This window comes from Eretmochelys imbricata, chromosome 6 (assembly GCF_965152235.1).
Source record: "Eretmochelys imbricata isolate rEreImb1 chromosome 6, rEreImb1.hap1, whole genome shotgun sequence".
Lineage (NCBI taxonomy): Eukaryota > Metazoa > Chordata > Testudines > Cheloniidae > Eretmochelys > Eretmochelys imbricata.
The window spans coordinates 69,462,619-69,489,179 of NC_135577.1; the positions used below are offsets into that span (position 1 = coordinate 69,462,619).

The window sequence follows — 26,561 nt, forward strand, 5'->3', positions numbered from 1 at the left end:
GCATGAATCTTGCTACTTAACTCTCTGCAATGCTTACATTTAATTTTAGAAGAATTGTTTTCATAACTTCCGTCCATTCAGTTGTATGCTTCCTACTACTTTCTTTTTTGATACGTTTAGTCTAAACTGTAGGTTGGTATTTGATAGTCAAATTAATTTCTGTTTGCAGAACTGATCAGTTTTCATATCACACACACATAAAATGAGCAACAGCCGCCTTGTGAATTCAACACTAGAAAAAATACAATGAGCTAACCCATTTTACAGAGATTCACCAGTGGATATCTTGCCCCCTTTCTGTAGATTTATATCTAGCATTCCAAATTCCCCCAAAATTCAACTCTACATCCTTGTCTCTTTAACATGCAGATGAGTTGATTCCACTCAGCTATGCGCCTCTCTCCAACCTCCCTTCACCTCCTATTTAGGAAGTTCTGTAACACCTGAAGTTTCCTAATAGGGATAGCAAGCACCTTGATTTCATCAAGTCCCATTTTAAAATAGCTACAGTTTTTTGTTCACAGTGTAAATTAGAAAACTGCTTTTGTTTAATAATAATTAATCATTAATTTTAAAAAGCCTTTCAATTATGTTAAATATGTAGTGACAGAAGTTTAAAAAACACTGGGAATCAGAACACTGATAAAACCAGTTGAGGTCTTTTTCCCCGCTGGGGTGGTTGAATGGGAGTAGGCACCTTGGTTTCTACCAGTTATATCTAGGATGTGAATTTAACAGTTTGCGTGCATCCCTTCCACCCCAATGTTCTTGTTTGATATGGTCACAACTGTTTAAACCTTGCTTAAATATTAGTTTGTTCTGCCTAGATGTGGATCTAAGAGCATGCATGTGTATATCAGCAGTGGTCAAAAATAACTTAAATTGCTCAGAAAAATAACTTTTCATTAATTGGATAATTATGCTCTCTTCTCAGCAATTGCTTGAAGGGAAGCCTTAATTATAAAATTAGAAAGCCTGGGGTGGCCAATTGGAGCACATTTAAAGTAGAATAATTTAAAGGGTCATCCCAGAGAATCAGATGTGTACCATCTTGTCTCTGACTGAAAACTGTCAACTTTTCAGGAAGGTTGTAGAAGATTTAACTTTTTATTTATCTTTTTCCCAAGAGATTTCTAAAGAGAAATATTTTTGTAATGCTGTTAGCTTCTCCTTTCTGGCGAGAGCCTGTCCCATGTGGCATGAATAGGGATTGTTGGAATTAATAGTATTTGACATTATTAATATGGGAGACCAGCAGACTCTGATTTAACCATAAATTCCTTTATTAAATCCAAAGGTCAAATGGTATTTTATACAGTTGCTCTAAACCATGCCTAACTGTCTAAAAATAAGCAGTCACTACACACAGTACAATAACCAAGTATTCATGAGCGTATGATCAGTATACTTACAAATAGGCCAGACCTAGGGAAAAGTGTCTCATCCTGGTGTGCTCTAGCATGATCAAGTAGGGTCTGACAAAGAGCCATGCATTTGAAAGTTCTCTCTACTGTTCAGCTAACTTGTTAGCTTTAGCAAAAACCCAGTTTGAAGCAGTTTATCCTTGTTGTTTTCCTTCCTCATTTCCTCCCCCTCTTTGCTTACCAACAGAACAGTGGGAAGGTTTTTCTTAAGACAGTTTGTCTTGTTACTGCAGCTGTTCATTTAATCAGTTACTTTTTGAACCATACATTTTTCCAACACTAAGTAATATTACTTATTCTCGTAGCCTTCTTTTACTTGCTGATTGTGGCCGTCTCTGTACCAGTCACAAACCAAATATGTATTATTTTCTTAACCATACCTATGCTAATTAAATTTTCATAATTATCCCTACATGTGTCCAGAAAGTCCTTTCAACAGTTCTTAACCATATTTCACCAAATTCCAGTGGGCACAATCCATTAGATAACTGCAGTATGTTCAGTAACACTGGCACATAAATAAATTGAACATCATTGTACAACACTTCTTTGAGGAGTCTTAATACTACTAAATTACTGGGGTCTGCCTCCACCCTGGAGCATTCTGGCTTTTCCTTCTCTATGTATGATATTTGTAGCACCCTTATTCCCACCCTCCTTGATTTCCAAAAGGGTACATATTGATATGCTCCATTTCTTGTAAAATTTAATCAAACACAAAATGTATAATGCCCCTCATGTCTAGCCTATATATATTCCTTAAATAGGGATTCACAATCACCATGTTTTCATCTGTTGTCAGGCCACTTGCAGAATTGTATGTGATAGCCAGTGACATTGTTTCTTCAGGTAGATGCAGACATGTATTCCACTTAGGTGCGTGCATGCCCAGCGCACTGGAGTCAGATATTTTGCCTAGCAGTACCCATAGAGGGGCAGCACTCATGGCTCTGGCCCCTCCCCTGTTGATATGAGGCAGCACTTCCCCAACTCTCCTCAGTGTCTTCTCACCACCCATGGGTGGAGCTGGAGCTCTGTGTAGTTGTCTTAGCCTAGTTTTTTATCGTATGTAGTTTGTGTTAGTAGTTTGATGTTCATGTTAGTTAGTTTTAGTAGCTTTTCCTCTGGTGATGCCCTCACTGGGGTTCAGACACTGTCTTTTGTGTGGGGGAGCGACCCCGAGCAGCAATCACCACATGCAGTGCCCACTTTGTCTTGGCAAGGCCCATCTCAAAGAGCATAGTTCGATCTGCAGATCATTCAAGAAAAGGACGCGGGTGGCCCAGGACCTTCACTTCAAGAAGCACCTGCTTGAACAGGCCATGTGGCCTGATCTGGTACCAATGTCCTCATCCAGCCAACGATCACCCTCTTTTTCTGAGTGCGGCCACTTCACTTTTGGGAACAGGCACACCTCCAAAGAGGTTGAGGAGACATTCCTCATCAACTGCACCAAGGAAAAGGTCACATAAGACCAACTGAGATCGCTCCAGGTCTCGGGGTGACTCTTCTGCCTCCCCCATAAAGAGTGTGGACCAGTACAGGGCCAGCATTGGCAGGCAGCTCCAACCCTTCTCTGGTTCCGAGTGGGAAGGGCAGAAACTTTGTACCATCTACTCTGGTTCCAGCCTCTGCTGTCAGTTGAGTCTGGTACTGATGAGGGAGATGCTGGTACTGACTATGTCCATGTCATCAGCATACCAGGCAGCCACAGACCTCCTCTGCCTTTTGTTGATTCAAGATTTTTCCAGGGTTGCACCATTTTAGCCCCTCCAATGGAGCAAGGTGCTGAACCCTCGTTTGTGAGCACCATATCCCAGTGCTCCCCTTCCAGAAGTAGAGGTAGAGCCAGTATCAGAATCTGTATGGGGAGCCCTGGTACTGGGAATCTCAGCACTGTCAAATGTGCTTCCGTGGCAGCTTTCACCAGCCTCTGCCACTATTCAAGTCTGGACAGACACTGTCTTCGGCACTGACATGTTCAGTACCAATGATACTGCCTCCATCAGAAGCACCACTTCCTACCTCGTTCTGGGCAAGGGATGAACGGATCACCTGTTTGCTCCCTCTGTCTTGCTCTTCACTTGTCGCTGGGATCCCAAGAGTCCTACATCCAAGTTGAGGTCTTCATCCTCCCGCTCTGCATCATGCAGTGAACACCAAGGATCACTAATGGACCGTTTATAGTCCCCAAGATTGTCCTCCACCACTTGGTTGGGATGGAGGTCCTTGGCCAGGTGCCTACGGTCTACCAGTGCCCTGTCCATATCAGTGGCCCCTTGCAGTCAGTGGGTTGCCCCTCATTCTCAGAGGTCCTGCTCTTCACCTCGTTCATAGGCAAAATCACTTGTTAGATCTACATTGGTATCTGCAGACATCGGCCATCATTCTCCCTGTGGAGCCTCTAGAATATTCTTGTCTGGGTGCATCATCCCTGCGACACGATCTGGCCTTGGCTCAATTAAGAGCCTCTGCTTTTTTGTCTCCAGATGAGACTGCACTACTGAGTTCATCCTTCCCTTTGATACTGGAGGACTTTAAGGCATATCAAGACCTTTTGCGCCATGTGGCTGCACCCTTGGGCATCCAGGTGGAGTTGCTGCATGAGACCCCCACACTGTGGTGGACATTTTGCAGTCATCTGCCCCTTGTAGAGTTGCTATCCCAATCAATGTGCTTCTCAGATTGGCTGAAGCCCTTTGGAGTACACCAGCCTTGATACCGCCAGCAGATAAGCACATGGAAAAGTGTTGTTTTGTTCCAGTTGAAGGAACTGAGGGGTTCTATTCACATCTGGCCCTCAGTTCCCTAGTGGTGACCGTGGTATATGACAGGGCATAGCAGGGCAGATTCGGATCTACTCCTAAGGACAGAGACTCTACACGATGGGATCTTAAGGGCAGGAAAGTCTACATATCCTTGTCTCTACAGATGTGAATCTTTAACCAACTTGTTGTCCACATATGATTCCTTAATTGGACAGCTATGTCTGGGTTCACAGACCAGCTGCCCAAGGTCTCACAGGAGGAGTTTGGGGCTTTTGTCAATAAAAGCTCCTTGGTGACCAAAATATTCTTGAGGTCTGCCCTTAACATTGCAGATGCTTCAGCCAGGGTGATGTCCTCTGTGGTCACTGTGAGGAGGGCTTCCTGGCTGCTAAATTCTGGCATTGCACCTGATGTTCAACAGACTATTGAGGAGTTGCATTTCGACAGCCGAAACCTGTTCTCTGACAAGACCGATGACATGCTTCAAGGATTCTAGGGCTACCTTGAGATCCATCGGGGAAGTGCGCCACCTGCACTGAGGCAAAACTGGTGCTCAGCACCAGCTGCAGCAGTATCGTCCACAGTGTACCTTTGCGCAGCCCTTTTCCCTGGAGCAGTAGGACTACCCTAAAAAGCAGGATAGATCCCACAAGAGAAAGTGGTCGGGCTCAAAGTTCGGCCAGCCTACACACCCTCCCTTGGCTTCTAAATGCCTGTTTTAACTCCTTGTTCCAGTCCATTGCTCCTTCCTCCTCATCGTCCTGCTCCTCTGGGGACAGACTGGCCCTTTCTTACAGTGCTGGGGTCTCTGTTACTTCCAACAACTGGGTCCTGCACATGGTCAGAACCCTCCTCCATCTCTTTTCAGGGATCCTGTCATGACATTGCTCACCAAGCAGGTCAGCTCCCTGCTGGCATTGGGAGTGGTGGAGGAAGTTCCGCTGGAACGGCTTCTAATCCCAGTACTTCCTGATACAGTAGATGCTCATTAGTAGCAACATATCAGTGCCCTTTTGCTATGTTGCTCCTAAGCACCTGTTGCTGTTATGGGGAGTGTTGTCTGACTAAAGGCACTCTGCTTTTTCTGATCCGTAAAACAGCTACAGTACACACTAAAAATCTATAATGTAACAGAATGTCTTATTGCTACAGTATTACATTAGTTTACATACTGTACATTTTAAATGTGCATTTGTAGCCTACCACCATGTTATATCAAGAAAGCGGTATTAATTGAGTTAATCTTAAAGTATCCAGTTTTATTTTTGTGTTAAAAAAAAATCAAACATCAACTATGACAACAAACACAACCTTTTGCTCTTACTTGTAAACATTTTTTCTACTCCTACTTAACTGTAATGCTTTGTACGTGTTGTAAGTTGTCCTGATTAAGAGCATCTACTAAGCAAGTAAATAATACTTTTAATTTAGGTTATTACAGTATGCAAGTAAGTGGAGCATGTGATGTCACATCACAAACGTTGCTTTTATGTGGTGGCTATGTTGCTGTTACCGAGTGGACTATTCACGGTAGAGAAAGTGTGACCACGGGAAATGTTGCTAATAAGCAGCGGTTGCTCTCACAAGGTTTTGCTTCAAACAAGTGTCTGTTGTACCCAAATTCAGGGGAAGGATGAGACCCATCCTCTACCTTTGCGGCCTCAACAAACATCACATATAAGATTCCAAATGTGTTGTGGTTTTTTTTTTTTGTTTTTTTTTTTTGGTTTTTTTGGACTATCCTCCCCATATTATCTCAGAATGACTGGTTCGCTGCTCTGGACCTCCAGGATGCTTACTTCCATGTGGCAAGTCTGCTGAACCACAGGAAGTTCCTGCACATTGTTGAAAGAGAATGCCATTTTCAATACATGGTCGTGCTATTCAGCCTCTTCTGCTTCCTGAGTTTTCACCAAGTGCCTGGTCGTGTTTACTGCATATTTCAGGAGAAAGGGAATCCACCTCTTCCTGGTCAGTGATGACTGGTTGCTATGGGGCAGATCCAGAGAGGAAGTTCTTGCTCACATCAGGACCACATTGTGCTTGCTTGACCATATTGGCCTCATTCTAAATGCCAGAAAGTCAATCGACTCCCACTCACAAAAAAAAAAAAAAAAAAAAAATGCGTACCTGTTAGGTTCCACAAGATCTAGGGCTTACCAGCCGACCACTTTCAGGCAATTCCATGTCTTCCTCAGTCTGCAGTCTCAGCCTTCTACAGCCGTCCGGATGTGTCTGAACATGTAGGGCCACATGTCCACTTGTACACAGGTGATTCAGTTTGCAAGGCTATGCCTCCATCCCTTCAAATGTGGCTCAAGATGGTCTACCACCCCAACTGTCATTCACTGGACAGGCTGGTTTGTCTCCCTCCACTGGTCCTAAACTCCTTACAGTGGTAGACGTGCCCACAGAATGTTTTGTGTGTACAACTTTTCATGAGTAGTGTTCCAGAGTATTCAGATTCTAATGTTTAAACTGTATTATTAAATCTATTCACCTAAATTTGGGTTGTTGCTGATTTTATACTCTATGTATCATATGACTTTTAAAAAATTAACTTTGTACCTGTGGATAATCTAAGCACTATACCCAGATGTACAGACACACTTTTCCCAACCTATATATTATATAATTTTTTAACATTAGCTTTAATAACATTTTTACACCTGTACTGCACAGGTTCAGCCTGAATGGGGAGAGCCCAAACAGCAAATCCTGTGACTACAGTCCCTTTTTGGTGATAGGACAACCCCATAACATATATTGTCCTATTCTCAGCATACAGCCTTTCAGAATTTAAATTACACCTCTACCCCGACATAACGCGACCCGATAACACAAATTTGGCTACAACGCGGTAAAGCAGCGTTTTCGGGGGTGGGGTTGCGTGCTCCAGCGGATCAATGCGTCAGCATGTCTGGCTCCGACACGTTGCTCTGAGTGGTGTGTTAAGGGTGCCAGGCCGGGGCTGAGGGGTTGGATAAGGGGCAGAGGGTCTTGGGGGGGGCAGTCAGGGGATGGCGAGGGTTGGATGGTTCAGATGTTCTGGGGGTGGGGAGGTCAGGGGATGGGGAATGGAGGTGTTGGATAGGGCGTGGGAGTCCTGTGGGGGGGCCTGTCAGGGAGTGGGGGTGTGGATAGGTGTCAGGGCAGTCAGGGGACAGGGAGCAGGGGGTGGGGTCCTGGGGGTGATTAGGGATGGGGGGGGTCTCTGGCTGGGATGATTTAGTTGGATTGGCCCTGCTTTGAGCAGGGGGTTGGACTAGATGACCTCCTGAGGTCCCTTCCAATCCTGATATTCTATGATTCTGTGATTCTGAAGGGGATGGTCAGGGGACAAGGAGCAGGGGGGCTTAGATAGGTGGTGGGGTCTTGGGAGGGGTGGTTGGGGAGGGTGGTCTCTGGAAGGGGTAGTCAGGGGACAAGGAGTGGGGGGGGGTTCTGAGGGATCAGTTGGGGCAGGAAGTGACTATTAATAACAGAAATGCTCGAGGCCAAAGCAAGTTGAATATAACGCGGTAAGATTTTTTTGGCTCCCGAGGACCACGTTATATCAGGGTAGAGGTGTACGTACTGCACATGGCATAAAGGGTTAGGGCTCCCTTTTTAGAGAAAATTTCTCCAGGACACTCTAGTGGAGTACCACAATTAACATTCCTGTTGGTAAGGGTGAAGCGGTGTTTGAGCGGACAGACTTCAGTTTGGTGGTCTTCCAGCAGCAAGGGCCACTAGTCTAGGTCTAGACACTGTACCATTTTTGATTTTACCAGACAAAAGATACTTTAAGGGAGTATGAGCAAGGTACAGTTTTATGCATCCCTACCCCACCAGGTATCTAAAAATGTTAGAGCCCACCAAATAGCCAATAAGTATTTTTTTTCCCACACGGAGTTTACTGCTTTTCAACTTCATTAAATACCTTGGGAGTATAAGAAATCCTTTCTTCTTTGTCATGGTATCCTGAGCTAACAAAATGAAATAGTTGTGTCCCTGGTTGCTACAAACAATCCAAAAGGTTTTGTGTAATGTAGGGTATCCGATGAAGTGAGCTGTAGCTCACGAAAGCTTATGCTCAAATAAATTGGTTAGTCTCTAAGGTGCCACTAGTACTCCTTTTCTTTTTGCGAATACAGACTAACACGGCTGCTACTCTGAAACCTGTAGGGTACTAGGAACTGGAGCTTATGCTAAAGCCTCTTTAATTTATACGTTGCCGGGTATGCTGGGGGCGTCCATTCCCACTCTACCTTTTTCTGTAGGAGCTGGTAGAGTGGGTGCGGGGATGGCTGCATGATCAAGGATTAAAGCCTGACAAAAGCTGTAATGCCCAGCAGCTATTGCAGTGCTGTTTCAGAAATAGGGCCGCTCTAAAATCCCTTGCACCTATTTATCTGGAGCCTGCAGCTGGGTTGTATGGTTAGTCCCAGGAAAGAAGCCTCTTGCTTTACTAGCTGGGAATTTGTTGCTAGGGAAAACTATCTCATCCTAGTGTGCGTCAGCATGATCTGGTAGAGTCTGTTAAAGAACCATCAGATTCATGGCTTTCTTTATAAACTTCAGCGAACTTGCTAGCTTTAGTAAAAACCCAATTTTGAAGCAACTTATCCTTGCTGCTTTCCTTCTTATCTCCTCCCCACCTCCTTGCTTACCAGCAGAACAGTGGAAAGGTTTATTCTTCTTTCTTTTAAGACTGTTTCTTTGTCTTGTTACTGCTGCTTTTCACTTAATCAGTTATTTTGAACCATACATCTTTCCCACACTGTAAGTAATGAATAATATTACTTATTCTCATGACCTTCTTTTACTAGCTGACTGTGGCCTCTTCTGTACTAACACAAACCATAAAGCAGATATATTATCTCCTTAAGCTAACTTTAAGTCTTTTAATTTCATAACTATCCTTGCAGGGATCCAAAATAAAATGTCCAAATAGCTGTGCACTTTGCTTCCAGATAAGTTTGTTCTTAAGGTGAATTCCACTTGACGTGCTAATGACACTTTTTTAAAAAGTGTTAATAGCTGATTGGCCTTACTTTGAAATAAGAAACCGACAAGGCTTGCATAATGAACACAAGAAGTATGTGCACTTCTTTCAGTATTCAGAAAACATTCTACTTTTAAACATATAGCTATGTTATGGATGTAAATTTTCAAATAGATTGTAATAATTCGTGCAGCTTATTAATAATAAACCAAGGGGGGTTTATGCATAAATATGAATTACTGCAGAGTGAACACATTGTTCATCTCTTTTCTTCAGTAGATATCGGCCAGAAAACTTCTGTGTACCCAGTTATCTCTGCAATCATGTCCCTCTCAGAGCTGACTACTTGTTTCCAACAGACTAATCAAGATGTTCACAAGGCTGCCTCAGATAAGGGCCGGACCATACTATCACCATCTACTCTCAACAAACAAAAAGGGGTGATTGAAACCCTGACTGAAATCACCTCACCAGAACAGTGTAGCAGCTCTGTTGCAAATCAGTCTCTCTCTTTAGAAACACCTTTGGACAAAGATCCAACACTACCAGCAGAACAGTCTGAGCATCTGGCAGAATCCACTCTGGTCTCTGCAGAGAACAAAGGAAAAAAGAGAAGGAAAAAGCTAAGGAAGAAGAAAACATTGCGAGCAGCCCATGTACCTGAGAACAGTGACACAGAACAGGATGTTATTGACTCTAAACCTATTAGGAAAGTCAAGAGCGGGAAGGTGCCCACAGCGGGAAAGGTTACTACATCCACCTTTCCAAGACAGGAGGATGGGGGTACTACTCATGAAGTAGAGAGGAACAGAGATGATAATGAGAGTGATGCCTCTCTGGAATTAGTAGAAACTGGAAACCCCCAGTTTGAGGTGGTGGCCATCAACTCATCAGAGTCAGGAGATGAGAAACCAGACAGCCCATCTAAGAGGGACACCATGAGATCCTCAGAACAAGCTTTAGTGGAGGCATCTCGCTCTGGTTATGATGAAGTGAGCTCCACCAGTGAGATTGGCACAAATTATAGGGATGGCATCAGTAGAAGGTGAGGTGGAAAGTGGGATTATACTAGATCAGGACAGATTTCTCACATAAAAAAGGTCTTCCAAAATTTTAATTCAAGGGCCATTTTTTCCATGTGTGAAAAGCTTAAAACATGGTGAAGTGGGAGCAAATCTCATTCCTCAATGCTTCCATCACTGAAATGAGAAAAGATGAATATTTATGCCTGTACATGCTGGTAGTTTAACTATCTGAATCTCTTCTCCATGTGCATACAAAAACAATGTTCATGCACTGTTCCTTACTAACTTCTGCAGTAAGTAAAGTAAGGCCCCCTTCAGAGAGGAGTACTTTTTTTTTTTTTTTTTTTTTTGAAGGAAAATTGCATAGGGCTGTTAGCAGTGAGTACTTTCATAGCCCACGGAGGACTCCTATACTTTCCTTACAATACTTCTGATAAAATATCCTATTTTGGAGTATCACTGAAGTTCTCTAAGTACATTTTGCTACCTTTCCTGAATACCAACAAGCAGAGTCTAATCTCTCTACTCTTTATTTTACAGTGTTGCTGAGACTCTCCCTTCCATATCACCAATGAGATGCTCAAAGAACTCCTCAGGTATATTATTGGTGTGCTTTGCTACGTTAAATGGGCATAGGATATCTTCTGAAAATTTGAGTTACAGTCCAAATGTGCTTGCAAAATACTACTGTTCTTTTTGCTCTTCAGAACTTAAACTCAAAATAAGAGTGGAAGACACTGCATAACGATAGTCAACATGGATCACTTATCCTATTCCTCATTCGGTGCACTGTGCCTGTTTACCTTCTGATCCACACTACCTTTTGGGTGGTGGGGTGAATTTTAGTAACTTGCGTAATGTAACTGTTTGGCTATGTAGAAAGTCCCTCTTCTGGGGATAAACTAGTACAAATGCTAAAATACAGACAAGGCCCTCCTTCCTCCCAGGATTCAAACAGCTGCCTCAGTGGTCATAAGAGTTAATCAGTTCTTGTTCCTGATTGCTGGGGTAGATACCAGATTTTTCCCCTCCCCTGAGCTTAATAATCTTCGCAGCTTCTCCTTAGGCTCCATTAGTCCTTTTGGCGCACGTGTGTTGCTCACTCACCTGCGCCTTCCCTGACCTACAGCCACAGTCCTTAAATTGCGGAGAGTGGCCAGCTCTAAGCCCAAGACTGCTCTGCTCCACTACTTTCCAGGGTCTCTCTGGAAATGTCTGTGTAGGCCTTTTCCGTGGTCTCTTTAAACAGCCCTCTGCCAATCCCTATCTAGGCTCCTTTTCCTGTTCCCACAAGGAACTATTGCCTGTCTCTCTTCTGATGAGCTTCCCCAGCAAGCTGTTCTATGCCCTGGATTTCTCTGCTGTTAGCCTTTCCAGGTCAAGCCCTGTTACCAGCTTCATTTCCAGATTTCTTCTTTGGGCTATTTTGGAGACATTTCTCAGCACATCTTGTGCCTTCTGGGCATCACCTCATAGTGAGAGAAGGCTGTCTGCTTTTATAGCTCATTAGGCTGTCACATGACCCCTTGGTGATTCATGTGCTCCACCTGAGAACTACAACTCTTAGTCCCTGACTTTAAAGGGACTGAGGCCCCATAACTGGCATCCTGACCACCCCTGCTCTTAAAGGGCTAGAGGTCTATTAAATTTTTTTTGGTTGGTTGTTTTACTTGCGGACCTTTTTGCAAAATGTGATGATAGTCAATAGTACGGATAGTCTTATTACTTATGCAAAGTTTGTGTGAATAAAACATTCTGATCGTTAAAGCACAAGCTTTGTTAACTCTCCATTCTGCAGAAGTGTCTTCAGAGCCAGGTGAGGATGAAGAACCTACGGAGGGGAGTTTTGAGGGACACCAAGCTGCAGTGAATGCTATTCAGATATTTGGGAGTGTGCTTTACACCTGCTCAGCAGACAAAACTGTCCGTGCCTACAATCTGGTTGTAAGTAGGGTCATCATGGAGAGAATGTATTTTGCAGTCTTCAGATTTTTTGTAAAGCCCTTTTTTGTGTTTAGAAGAAATCTTCTTAAGGAATCATTTATAGTGGGTTTTTTGTTTTGGTTTGTTTTTTTTATCATCTATAAAGTTCCCAAACTTTCTGTAATAGTAATGGCCAGTCCAGACTGACCCCATTAGGGCTTTTGCATGCTTGCTTCCAGCATGAGAAATATGGCTTGGTGAAAGATTTTATGTAGAAAATGTTCTTGAAGAGAAATTTGTATATATTTTTCTCTTTAAAGAGAAGCTTGGTTTTCACTGCCTTTTTAAGGATGTCAGTTAGTTAGCAAGTACCATTCTAGACGAGAGGAAGTTTAGCCACTCCCTGTTGCCCATTGGGGTTGGAGAAGGTATGTTAGTCAAATGAGAATTGGTCTATAATCCTTTCGCAGAGGCCTGAGTTTGTGACCACCACCACAAAACTAACAAACCTTAAACAAAAAGCCTTCTTTCATTTCTTGTAGGATATATTTTTATTAGGAAGATCTACTGAAATACTGGCTGACCATAGCTTAATAAATTCTTACAAATGATAAGCAATCAGAGTTCAAGAAAACTGCCAAAGATACAAACCTATATAGGTAGTGCATTCAGACACATAAAAAGGCATAACATCTTAAAGTAAAATCACACCACCAAGGATCTTCAGATCTTGTTCTTTAATCCAGTGAATTAATAATACTACTTGATAATAGGGTTTTTTTTTTCATCCATAGATCTCCAAAGTGCTTTACAAGAATGGGACTAGACCAGTGGTCTCCAACCTTTTTACACCTAAGATCACTTTTTGAATTTAAGGGCAACCCAGGATCTACCCTGCCCCACTCCGTCACTTCCTCTCCCCCACCCTCACTCACTTTCACCAGGCAGGAGGAGGGGGTTGGGGTTTGGGAGGGGGTGTGGGCTCTGGGCTGAGGGGTTCGCAGTGTGGGGGTAGGGGGGAATAGGGGAGGGGGCTCTGGGCTGGGGCAGTGTTGGGGTAAAGGAGGGAGTACAAGGTGCTGGCTCTGAGAGAGGGGGTCAGGGCTGGGGTAGGGGGTTGGGGTCAGTGGTGTAGCCAGGTGGAGAAACAGGGGGAGCAGAGATTTTAAAAAAGGCGCCACTCGCTAGTACTCACCCGGCAGCGTTCCAGGTCTTTGGCGGCGGGTCAGGCGGCACTCTGGGTCTTCAGTAGCACTTCACTCGCTCCAGTCTTCGGCAGCACTGAAGGCTTCCTCCACCGCCACCGCAATGCCACTGAAGACCAGAGCGAGTGAAGGTCCCAATGCCGAAATGCTGCTGAAGACCCGAAGTGCCGCCTGACCTGCCGCCAAAAACCCGGAGCACCGTCAGGAGAGTAAAAAATTTGGAAGGCGCCAAAGAATTAATAAGGCATCACTTCTGCTCAGTGGGGGAGCGGCCGCTGCCCCGTTCCCCCCCTAGCTATGCTTCTGGTTGGGGTGTGGGGGGAGTACTGGGTGCTGGCTCTGGGAGAGGGCTCAGGGCTGGGGCTTGGAGTGCAGGAGGGCGTTCAGGTGCTTGCTCCGGGACGGGGCTCAGGGCTGGGGGTTGCGGTGCGGCCTCCCACTGGGCAGCATTTACCTCCAGTGGCTCCTGGTCGGTGGCACAGTGTGGATGCCACTAAGGCAGACTCCCTGCTTACCTCGGCCCCACACCACTCCTGGAAAGGGCCAATACGCCTCTGCAGCCCCTGGGAGGGGAAACTGGGGGCGGGCGGCACATGGCTCTGCACGCTGCCCATCTCTGCAGACACCGCTGCCACAGCTCCCCATTCACAGCCAGTGAGAGCTGCAGGGGTGGAGCTTACAGGCAGGAGCAGCATTTGGAGGGAGACCCCTGCCGTGCCCTTGGGGCCGTGCTGGCTGCTTCCGGGAGCTGCATGGGGCTGGGGCGGGCAGGGAGTCTGTCTTAGCAGCAGCCCCACTGCGCAGCCGGAGATAGCAATCAACGGGGAGATCCTCCAGGATTGACCAGTCGATTGTGATCGACCGGTTGGTGACCACTGGACTAGACCTTTGGTTTCCTGATTCCTGGTTCTCTACCTTTCCCAACTACTATACCCCTTTCAGGAGTCTGAAGTCTGAGCCCTGCTGCCTAGGGCCCAAGCATGTAATTTAGCTTTGTGGGGTCCCCTGTGGCATGGGGCCCCAGGTAATTGCTCTGCTTGCTACCTTCTAACACTGGCCCTGCATTTGCAACCCCTCCTATATCCATTCTACAACCCCCCTGGCGGTTGTGACCTCTAGGTTAAGAAACACTGATCTAGATGAGTTGATGCACCCCCTGGAAGACCTCTCTGTTCCCCCAGGGGTATGCATACCCCTGGTTGAGAATCACTGCTCTGAACTATGCTGCTTTTCTAGACTCCTTTTATCCTGACAGTACTTACACAGTATAGATTGTGCAAGTGTGCTGGGATTTCTTTGGGACTAAAATTATAACAGTGTATTGTTCATTATGAAATTTGGATAAAAATCTAGTGTCCCTCATTACATCTGTCTTTTGCTGAAGTAAACACCACTGTAGCAGGAAATGTATGTATGTGTGTGCGGGAGGGCGGGGGGTTGTGAGGCAGCTTGCTATCACCTGCCTTGAGCATGAGGAAACCTTGTGGTTTCCTGTCAGGGTCAGCTCCCCAACTCTGCCAGCCACAGACGGCACAAGGATTCTCCTCTCAGCTGACGCAGGCTCTGCCATCCCTTTGCAGGTTAGCAATAGATATACTCCAACCCCTAGGTGTCTCCCTGGAGTCCTCAGCCCCTTAACCACTGGACAGTCATATAATTCCCAGATCCTCTGCTCCCAAAGGAATAGTACACCCCAGTTTACCAGTTGCAACCTGGATCACAGTTCCACTAAACACCTTGCACTTAGATTTGTTTATAGTGAAAACAAGGATTAAGTTTATTTAACAAAGAATGGGAATTTGAGAAGAAGGAAGTAGGGTTAATGGACCTAAAGGGTTACATATAAAATAAAATCGTAACACTTATTCTAGAGCTTAAACATATTTAACAAGAGGGCATCTTGTTAAATAAGGTACTGTTTATCCAAAGTCGTTGTCACCACATTTTTCAACTAGGATGGCTGAGACCCTCCTTTTATAAGACCAAACCCACTGGCAGCTTGTCTTCCCAGATGAAGGATGCCAGGGCATCTTTCTGCACACATAGCTATATTAAACCAGTCCTTTTTGTTTTTTTACCTGCAAACAGGTTTCCCTTCCTCGCTGTTTACCTCTTCCTGTTAATTTCTTCTCTTGAAGTCCCTGCACTCTCTTCATGAGCATTTGATTCAGTATCCAAATATACTTCCAGTATAAGACACACAATTAACAATGCTCAGCCAAGGATATAAGTATCTGCTACCTCCTTTCTGGCGGAATCTGTCTTAAGGTATGCCATCTCTGGGTGACCTGCCTTTATCTCCAGGCTTTAAGAACATAACTTCCAGTATATATAGGTATCTCCTTACATATTATCTGCACATACATTTTGCAAAGATTATGATGATCAGTGTGATACAGGCTTTCAGTAGGGATCTCACATGATATTCTTTGATGAACTACCACACCCAGGGAATCTGTGTAACCCTTACGCATCTCTGTGCCCCCTGCCAGCTAGCATCAAGAGTTCCTTGGGTCACAGAATTCTGTTGCTTTGCTGGGATCTGAGAGTATGTGTAGATTTGTGTAAACATTAGGTAGAGGGAGAAAATTAACCTATATTATAGTCTGCACGTTAACAGACTTTGTGCTCTACTTTTAGAACAGAAAATGTATGGGTGTCTTTGAAGGACACACTTCCAAAGTGAACTGTCTCCTGGTTACTCAAACAAATGGGAAGAATGCAGCCCTCTACACTGGCTCTAGTGACCACACAATCAACTGTTACAATATCAAGGTATTCATAAACGTGGTATTAAACGTTGCACCTTTGTGTGAGAATCTCAAGGGGCTTTTCAAGCATAAATGAACCAAATCTTTCAAATCCCCATGAGCTAGATATTAGCCCCATTCTACACATGATGAAACAAAGTGACCTACCCAAAGTCACAGATCAAGTCAACGGCAGAAACGGTAATACAACGAAGTTTTCTTCGGACTCCCAGCTCTGTGTTTTAAACAGAGTGTACGTGTTGTGATACAAAGATTTGGACAGTATCAGTTGGTATGGTGGTTCAAATTATCCCAGATAAGTGCCAATAAAAACGTATTACCACATTATCATATTTTGTGTGCTACATATTTTATAGAAACTACTTTAGAAATGTTTGAGTTTAAAAACAGGTACTTTTTTTGGTATTCTTTTAGCTTTTAAAGTCAAGTTCTCTGATTCAGTGAGTCTTCAGTATACAGGCTTTTGAAGTGGAAACCATCATGAATTTTACAAACCTCTTAAAAACAAACTAGTAGATATTCCATATATAAATGTCAGTAGTTAGATCAGTATCTTATGTTGTGGAAGGGGTGTATACTATTTGACGTCAGGTTTATTGCCCTAATGAATTTTGAGATGTCAGGTGGTCCAGGACAAAATATTAACTTTTGTGGGCTTCTGGCTAATGTAATTGAAGGAAAAGTTGCACATTCCCTGATGGACATTCTAAATGTTTGGAATATTAATAGTCCTGTCCAAAAATGAATTAGTGGGCTAGGTGCAGGTGAGCTAGTCAAAAGGGATAAATTGTATTTATCATGCACTTGGATAAATTCTGGTATATTAAGTTTCTATGACTGACCCAGTATTCGTCAAAGTTTCTGTATCTGTTTACAGTAATTTAATAATGGCTGGTTTCTGAACAATATCATTGTGCTGCCCCATTCTACTGGCCAGTTTTTGAATTCAGTAGGCTCTTTGCTCAGGCATAGAGGGTAATGGCAAGTTAAATGAGGTAAGCAGAGGTAATTGAGGTGGAAGACAGCCACTTGGAAGTGCACATCTCCGTTAACTTGTATTTTTTTTCTGACTTCCTCAGTAGTCTATGAAAAGTGCATTTCACTTGGGAGTATAGGCAATACAGCTCTCATGGGAGTCAGTAGTGTTCTGAAAGGATGAAGCTGAGCCTCTCATACCAGAGGCAAAGGAGCAAGTTGGAAGAGAGCTGCTTAATCTGGCCTCTGTCAGGGATCAATGAAAGGAAGGTCTGTCTCCTGAAATTGAGAGTGAAAGTGGTCCTTGACCTTGAAGGATTGTGGAGTAGATGTCTGCTTCCTATGGACAAATTGTTTTAGGTCACTGATCTGTGGAAAGATAATATCAGCTGACTATCATTTATGCCACTTCCCCTATGGGGAAGTTACTAAGGAAGTTGAGTTGGGGTGGGAGTGAGCTCTTGGAACAAGAGCTTCACACAGACAGAAGAACTTCTCCATTACTGGAGAGAAGCAACACAATTCATAGGCAAGACTAATGGCTCATTTCAGTTTTTCCCAGTTATCTCAAAATAGTCTCCCAATTTTTCCACTAATGACAAAAGCTGAAACTATTTGTTTCTTGTCAGACCAAGGAGTGCATGGAGCAATTTAAATTGGAAGACCGGGTGCTCTGTCTGCATAGTAGATGGCGAATCCTGTACGCAGGCCTTGCAAATGGCAATGTGGTCACTTTCACCATAAAGGTCAGTGTATTTATTTGAAAATTGGTGTGTCAACCCATATTGAAACAGTTTTAGCAGGTGGTATTCTCTTTTCTTCCCACTCTCATTTCCAATTCCATTTTGTCTCTTGAATAGCAAGAACATTCATAACTATTGCATATCAAGATAGCAGTTAAGTCATTTCTGTTTCAGTATTTACATGTCCCTGGATGAACCTTCTCCCCTTCACCTTCTTCCAGCTACCCCCTGTGTCCTCAGAAGAATTCCCCTGCCTACCGCCAGGTTCCCTGGAGCTGAACTTTTGTGGGTGATAAAGGCTTAATGGCACTTGTTTCTCTGTGTGCTATGACTCCTCACTAAGACTTGAATGGGGTCACTGCAGAGTGTACGAGATACAAACCTAGGAGAGAGATATCCAAACAGACCTCTTGTTTGGCAGAAAACTAACATGAGGCCACAGAATGTTTTAAATAGAAACACAAACATATCTCATTATTTGCTTAGATTGACTCCAGGCTCATTGCTCAAAACTAACCTAGCAAAATAAGCTCATATTTTAAGGAGATCTAAAAAGAGGGCTTGTTCTGAGAGCTCAAGAGCAGAAGTATCATGCCAGTGAACCTCAAATTATCTTCACAGAATTTTCACACTAAACGTGAACAAACACACTTCATAATCGTGTGGTACTTAAAGAATAATGAAATATCTAAGTTCACATGCCTCATCTAGCAATTCTGTTCTTCTACCACTGAAGAATGACTGTTTCTTACTACTGGTCAAATTGTAAGCACAGCTCACCGGAAAGAAGCTAAATGAATTTGTAATGCAAAACAAACTGTTACGATAAATTAGGAATACTTGTTTAAAGGATATCAGAGGGAACAAAGAATTAGCTTTAGATTTTTAGGTTATATTTTTAATCTTAAACAGTATTCCATCAGTAGTGGTGGTTGCACCTTTTTGTCTTTTTAGGTATGTGCAAGAGTAATATCAGATACGCCTTCAGTCTGAGGAATCATATCCTTGAAGAGGGAAGGACTTAGTGGTCTACATTCCATTCAATCTTTTGACTTCTTTATTTTGCAGAACAACAGGCAAATCGATACCTTTGAATGCCATGGCCCTAGAGCAGTCAGCTGTCTAGCCACGGCTCAGGAAGGAGCACGCAAGTTGTTGGTAGTGGGGTCCTATGACTGTACCATCAGTGTGCGGGATGCTCGAAATGGACTGCTTCTACGAACTCTTGAAGGTCATAGCAAAACTATACTCTGTATGAAGGCAAGTACCTTGGGAAGTAACAGTTTTTGACAAATGATGTAGTCACTATATGTTAAGGGGACTATTTACTTCCATCTGATATTTGAGAGACTTTAACGTTTTGATATTCCCATAGATCAGGGGTTCTCAACCTTTTTCTTTCTGAGGCCCCCACAACAGGTGATAAAAATTCCACACCCCATGTGTGCCACAACTGTTTTTCTGCATATCCGGTATATTAAAACCAGGGCCTGCGTTAGGGGGCAGCAAGCAGGGCTATTGTCTGAGGCGCCATGCAACAGGGGGCCCTGCAAAGCTAAGTTTCTTGGGCTTCAGCCTCAGGTGGTGGGGTTTGGGCTTGGGCTTGGGCTTCAGCCCGGGGCAGCAGGGCTCAGGCTTTCTGCCTTGGACCCCAGCAAGTCTAATGGCGGCCCAGCTCTCTGAACTATTTTGGCAGACCCCCTGAAACCTGCTTGCGGCCCCAGACCCCTGGTTGAGAACTGGTGCCCATAGGAAATTTTATCTGTATTTTGACTAAAAATAAAAATCCCTTCATTTGTGAAAAGTTTCCCCAACTTTGAGCTCCTTCTGCTGGCCTTGCTACCACAATTGGTGCGTTTCCTAGTGCTGCTGCTATTGCGCTTCATAGTACTAGTGTACACAAGATGGATGTTGATTTCAGAAGCGCAAGGGGGCGGTGGAACAATCATCTTGCCAGAAGGAAGAAAGGAAACTCACCTATTTTGCCTGTAATTCACTCTGGAAATTTTGAAAAAATTTTTCCATTGAGAAAATACTCACAATGTCCCTTTAGACGTGTCCCCTTCTTCTTCCCCCCCCCCCCCCCCAAAAAAAAAAAAGCCTTTTCTATATGCAGAAATGTGATTTTTCTGATGGAAATAGTTGTACTGATTCAATCCCACTCGTAGTGTGGACGCTGATATACCAGTGGAAAGCTGCCTTAGACTGGTGTGTAGGAATAGCTCTACTGGTATAACTGCATCCACCCTAGGAGGGCTGTATCACTTTAAGTATATAGATAAAGTGGCACAACTTCTTTTGTGTAGACATACCTTTAATGGTCGATAGTAATGTGCCCACTCTAATATAAAGCATGGTACATGTGTGTTCTACATTACTGGCCAGCTCTGTCCCTGACCTGCTCTTTTTTTCACATTAACTTGCTCCTGCCATCTACACGCCTATTGGAGCACATTTATGTCATCTTCAAACTTTTTTTGCTTAGTTCTGTGTGCTTAAAAGGCACCAGATAGGTGACAGCGCAGGGTGTTGATGCCTTATGTCCACAGAGCAGAGTTGCAGGTGCAAAGCACAATTTTCCCCACAGAGCCTCACTGTCTTAATCCTGTGATGAAGTGAATCCTTTTTTTTAATGGGCAAAATCTGGTTCAATCTTTCTGCCCATTCAGTCCTGCGATTCTGAGATTACCGGTCAGCTTGTATGTGTGATTGTTTTTGTATTGTGAACTCTGAGATCTGTTTGCTAGGAACTGAACTGAGATTACTAACTCATTTCACATAAATTCCTAGTCAGCCATTTGCTGCTAGCTGGAGCTGGATTTTAACTAGTTATTGAGGGGTGAAAGCCTGGATGGTTCTGGGATTGGTAGTCTGGTATGAAGGTGTGACATTACCCAGGGTACTGTCTGGACTGTTGAACAGCTGTGTCCCCTCAAATCTCCAACCTGGAGTGCCTATTACACTGCTTTGCTGTAAGAGCAACCACTCCTGGTCTGCTTACACACAGCCTCCAGCATGTAAACTACTCCCAGTTATATTGTACAAGTGCTATAGCCAGCCACTCCTGAACTGCACTGCAGAGTAACACCAGCAAATTCGCAGTCCCAGACTTTCCCCCAAAAATGTGCGTCTTATACTGCCCAGCACTCTTGTGGAAAATGCAAGTTTATATATATATACAAATCCTGTTATCTCAAATGGTGTTTCCGAAACACTTCAGTCCAAGCACACTGGTTTAGATAAGACAATAAAACAAGTTTATTAACTACAGAAAGATGGATTTTAAGTGATTTACAAGTAATGAGGCATTGGTGACAAGAACATAAGTTAGATATTAGTTTCATTTTACTTTTTAACAAGCTAAATGAATTTAAAGCAAAGGTCTCTCTCACCACGTTCTTCAGCGGTCTTTCTGGCTGGATTCCTTTTGGCCAGGACCCCTCTCCCAATTCAGTGTTACTTTCCTTGTTGTTCAGGTGGTGGTGATGCCCTGGGTAGGCAGACAGGGAGGAGTCTCTTAGGGTGTGTTCCCCTTATAGTTTTCTTTTTCTTTGAAAATCCTCTCCAGCTGAGGTTAAGGAGACAGAAAGTCTATGGAGACTCAGCTGTTTCTTTGCCAAGATGTAAATTTCTTGCTCTCACCCTTTTTCCTGCCAAAGAATGGCCTTGACCAGATGATAGTCCATTTGATGTTGCTGACGCTTGACTGAGGCGTGGGTTTCCTTTTTCTTTCTGAGGAACTGTCCCTTTGTGGCTTTTTTTTTTTTTTTTTTTTTTGTTGCAGGCTTGGATTGTCTCAATAATATCATACAGTAGATTTATAACATTACACACAGTATACCCATTTTACCAGGACAATAATGATCAGCACATTGAGTTTTCAAATGATACACCTCACAAGGCATATTTTGCACAAAACTTACAAGTATTGTAAGGGATGAACATAAGGGTACAGATTGTCATAGAAGCCTATCTACTACTTAAACAATCTGATGCTTTAAAGTAATTGTACTGGGTGAGTTTCATTGTCCTGTTCAGAACAGATTTTGCTGGTCCCCTAGCTTTTAAAGAAAACAATGGATTTTACAATAAAGCTGATAAATAAGCAGTTTATTTGACCCAAACACACATAATTATATTTTTGCCTGGGATGTGGGATGAATCTTTTAAAATAAAAATCGCAATTGTTGGATATATGTGTATATATATGTACATATTAGGGCTGTCAATCGATCAAAAAAATTAATTGCTGTTGAACAACAATAGAATACCATTTATTTTATGTGTTTTTTGGATGTTCACTACATTTTCAAATTAATTTCAGTTACAATACAGAATACAAAGTGTACAGGGCACACTTTATATTTTTGGTTACAAATATTTGCACTGTAAAAAAAACAAAAAAAAATTGTGTTTTTCAATTCACCTCATAAAAGTACTGTAGTGCAATCTCTCTTTATCATGAAAGTTGAACTTACAAATATAGACTGATGTACAAAAAAAACCTATGCTCAAAAATAAAACAATGTAAAATTTTAGAGCCTACAAGTCCGTTCAGTCCTACTCCTTGGTCAGCCAATCATTCAGACAAACAAGGTTGGTTACAATTTACAGGAGATAATACTGCCTGCTTCTTGTTAACAATGTCACCGGAAAGTGAGAACAGGCATTCGCATGGCACTGTTGTAGCTGGTGTTGCCAGATGCCCTAAAGTTTCGTATGTCCCTTCGTGCTTCCGTGCTGATGATGGATTCTGCTTGATAATGATCCAAAGCAGTGCAGAGTGATGCATATTCATTTTCATCATCCGAGTCAGATGCCACCAGCAAAAGGTGGTGGTGGGTTTTTTTTGTGGCTTGGGTTCTGTAGTTTCTGCATCAGAATGTTGCTCTTTTAAGACTTCTAAAAGCATTCTCTACACTTCGTCCCTTTCAGATTTTGGGCAGCACTTCAGATTCTTAAACCTTGGGTCAAGTGCTGTAGCTATTTTTAGAAATCTCACATCCGTACCTTCTTTGCGTTTTGTCAAATCTGCTCTGAAAGTGTTCTTAAAACGAACATGTGCTGGGTCATCATCCGAGACTGCTATAATAATGAAATATATGCAGAATGCAGGTAAAACAGAGCAGGAGACATACAGTTCTCCCCCCAAGGAGTACAGTCACAAATTTAATTAACACTTTATTTTTTTTAACAAGCATCATCAGCATGGAAGCATGTCCTCTAGAATGATGGCCGAAGCATGGAATGGGGCATATGTTTAGCATACCTGGTATGTAAATACCTTGCAACGCCAGCTACAAAAGTGCCATCCAAACGCCTGTTCTCACTTTCAGGAGACATTGTAAATAAGAAGCAGGCAGCAGTATCTCCGATCAATGTAAACAAACTTGTTAGTCTTAGTGATTGGCAGACTAAGATGTAGGACTGAGTGGGCTTGTAGGCGCTAAAGTTTTACACTGTTTTTTGGTTTTTTGAGTGCAATTATGTAACCAAAAAAAAATCTGCATTTGTAAGTTACGCTTTCACGATAAAGAGATTACACTACAGTACTTCTATGAGGTGAATTGAAAAAATACTATTTCTTTTGTTTATCATTCTTACAGTGCATATATTTGTAATAAAAAATAATATAAAGTGAGCACTGTGCACTTGGTATTCTGTGTTGGAATTGAAATCGATATTGAAAATGTAGAAAAACATCCAAAATATTTAATAAATTTCAATTGGTATTCTATTGTTATAAGTGCGATTAATTGCGATTAATTTTTTTGAGTTAATTGCGTGAGTTAACTACAATTAATTAGCTGTGTGTGTGTAATGTATAAATGGCTCTGATTACCATTTGGGCAGCTTAATGTGTTTCCTAATGTTGTAGCTATACACTGAAAAATTAATTTTTAAGGGGTTCTTCACACTATATTAAAAGATTGGAAGGGGTAGAGGATACAGGAGGAAGTATTTGTGAAGTCAATACGCCTTGGTGAAATATATTGCTACACCTCTACCCCGATATAACGCGATAAAGCAGCACTCCAGGGAGCGGGGCTGCTTTACCTCATTGTATCTGAATTCGTGTTACCGCAAGAGGTTCCTCTGTGCCCCACCACTTACTTGCTGTGCCCCCCCTCACCTCCGCCTCCTCCCACAAGTGCACCGCGCCGCTTTGCTTTTCCCCCTCCCTCCCAGGCTTGCCGCACCAAACAGCTGATTCGCGGTAAGCCTGAGAGGGAGGGGGGAGAAGCGGAGCAGCAGTGGCACGCTCAGGGGAGGAGGCGGAACGGAGGTGAGCTGGGACGGGGAGCGGTTCCTCTCCCTGCCCCGATATAACGCAGTCTCACCTATAAGATGGTAAGATTTTTTTGGTTCCCGAGGACCGTGTTATATCGGGGTAGAGGTGTACTTTAAAGTAAGCAAATCCTTACTCAAGTAGTGTGTATGTGTTGTTTCACTCATATATTAAAAATGATCCAGAAGTCAAAACTATTTTGTTGTCCTCTTTAAAAGGTTGTGAACGATCTGGTGTTCAGTGGCTCCAGTGACCAATCTGTCCACGCCCACAATATACATGTAAGTCATTCAGATACTTGAAACGCTAAATAGCTTTTACTGTTGAGGTGATAAAAGCAATGAGAATTTCTTTGGACGCCCATATGCTTAAGAAGATATGGGTACTCTTACGCTACTTTGTATAGCACCTTTTCTATTTGAGGAACGCAAAGCACTTTGTAAACATTATCCTTCATTCCTAGGATATTGAAAAATTGGGGAGGGTTCAGAAAAGAGCAACAAGAATGATCAAAGGATTTGAAAACTTGCCTTTTAATGAGAGATTCAAGGAGTTCAATATATTTAACTTATCAAAGAGAGGGTTAAGGGGTGATTTGCTCACAGCCTGTAAGTATAGAATCATAGAATCATAGAATATCAGGGTTGGAAGGGACCTCAGGAGGTCATCCAGTCCCACCCCCTGCTCAAAAGCAGGACCCATACCCAATTAAATCATCCCAGGCAGGGCTTAGTCAAGCCTGACCTTAAAAACTTCTAAGGAAGGAGATTCCACCACCTCCCTAGGCAACGCATTCCAGTGTTTCACCACCCTCCTAGTGAAAAAGTTTTTCCTAATATCCAACCTAAACCTCCCCCACTGCAACTTGAGACCATTACTCCTTGTCCTGTCCTCCTCCACCACTGAGAATAGTCTAGAACCATCCTCTCTGGAACTACCTCTCAGGTAGTTGAAAGCAGCTATCAAATCCCCCCTCATTCTTCTCTTCTGCAGACTAAACAATCCCAGTTCCCTCAGCCTCTCCTCATAACTCATGTGTTCCAGACCCCTAATTATTTTTGTTGCCCTTCGCTGGACTCTCCAATTTATCCACATCCTTCTTGTAGTGTGGGGCCCAAAACTGGCCACAGTACTCCAGATGAGGCCTCACCAATGTCGAATCGAGGGGGACGATCACGTCCCTCGATCTGCTCGCTATGCCCCTACTTATACATCCCAAAATGCCATTGGCCTTCTTGGCAACAAGGGCACACTGCTGACTCATATCCAGCTTCTCGTCCACTGTAACCCCTAGGTCCTTTTCCGCAGAACTGCTGCCGAGCCATTCGGTCCCTAGTCTGTAGCTGTGCATTGGGTTCTTCCGTCCTAAGTGCAGGACGCTGCACTTATCCTTATTGAACCTTATCAGATTTCTTTTGGCCCAATCCTCCAATTTGTCTAGGTCCCTCTGTATCCTATCCCTGCCCTCCAGCGTATCTACCACTCCTCCCAGTTTAGTATCATCCGCAAATTTGCTGAGAGTGCAATCCACACCATCCTCCAGATCATTTATGAAGATATTGAACAAAACCGGCCCCAGGACCGACCCCTGGGGCACTCTACTTGACACCGGCTGCCAACTAGACATGGAGCCATTGATCACTACCCGTTGAGCCCGACAATCTAGCCAACTTTCTACCCACCTTATAGTGCATTCATCCAGCCCATACTTCCTTAACTTGCTGACAAGAATACTGTGGGAGACCGTGTCAAAAGCTTTGCTAAAGTCAAGATACAATACATCCACTGCTTTCCCTTCATCCACAGAACCAGTAATCTCATCATAGAAGGCGATTAGATTAGTCAGGCATGACCTTCCCTTGGTGAATCCATGCTGACTGTTCCTGATCACTTTCCTCTCATGTAAGTGCTTCAGGATTGATTCTTTGAGGACCTGCTCCATGATTTTTCTGGAGACTGAAGCGAGGCTTACTGGCCTGTAGTTCCCAGGATCCTCCTTCTTCCCTTTTTTAAAGATGGGCACTACATTAGCCTTTTTCCAGTCATCCGGGACTTCCCCCGTTCGCCACGAGTTTTCAAAGATACCTACATATGGAACAGAAGGCTCTTCAGTTTAGCAAACAATTGTATTACAAGATCCAGTGGCTAAAAGTTGAAGCTAGACTAATTTAATCTAAAAAATAAGGCATGCATTTTCAACAATGAGTAATTAACTATTAGAACAACTTACCAAGGGTTGTAGTAGGTTTTCTATCACTAGAAATTCTTTAATCAAGATAGGATGTTTTTCTAAAAGATATGCTCTAGTTCAAACAGGAACTAATTCAGGAAAGTCTGATGTCCTGTATTATTCAGGAGGTCCGACTAGATGTCGGTGGGTCAACTGCAGAGCTACAAGTAGAAATCGGAAATCCTGACTTCCAATCCCCAACTCGCACCAATAGGATTACT

At 43.3% G+C, this 26,561-nt stretch overlaps 1 protein-coding gene across 4 annotated transcripts in view; it reads left to right on the plus strand.

The window, feature by feature from the left end:
• Positions 1-26,561, plus strand: part of ZNF106 (zinc finger protein 106) — a 78,616-nt gene that overhangs the window by 36,834 nt on the left and 15,221 nt on the right. For 2 of the 4 annotated variants that reach the window (XM_077818822.1, XM_077818824.1), the window contains 7 exons: positions 9,456-10,224; positions 10,745-10,800; positions 12,003-12,148; positions 15,973-16,107; positions 17,708-17,824; positions 18,890-19,081; positions 24,329-24,391. In XM_077818822.1, coding sequence (XP_077674948.1) covers positions 9,456-10,224; positions 10,745-10,800; positions 12,003-12,148; positions 15,973-16,107; positions 17,708-17,824; positions 18,890-19,081; positions 24,329-24,391 — 1,478 coding nt within the window. Of the gene's footprint in view, positions 1-9,455; positions 10,225-10,744; positions 10,801-12,002; positions 12,149-15,972; positions 16,108-17,707; positions 17,825-18,889; positions 19,086-24,328; positions 24,392-26,561 lie in introns of all 4 variants that reach the window. The other 2 variants (XM_077818823.1, XM_077818825.1) reach the window with 2 other exon arrangements.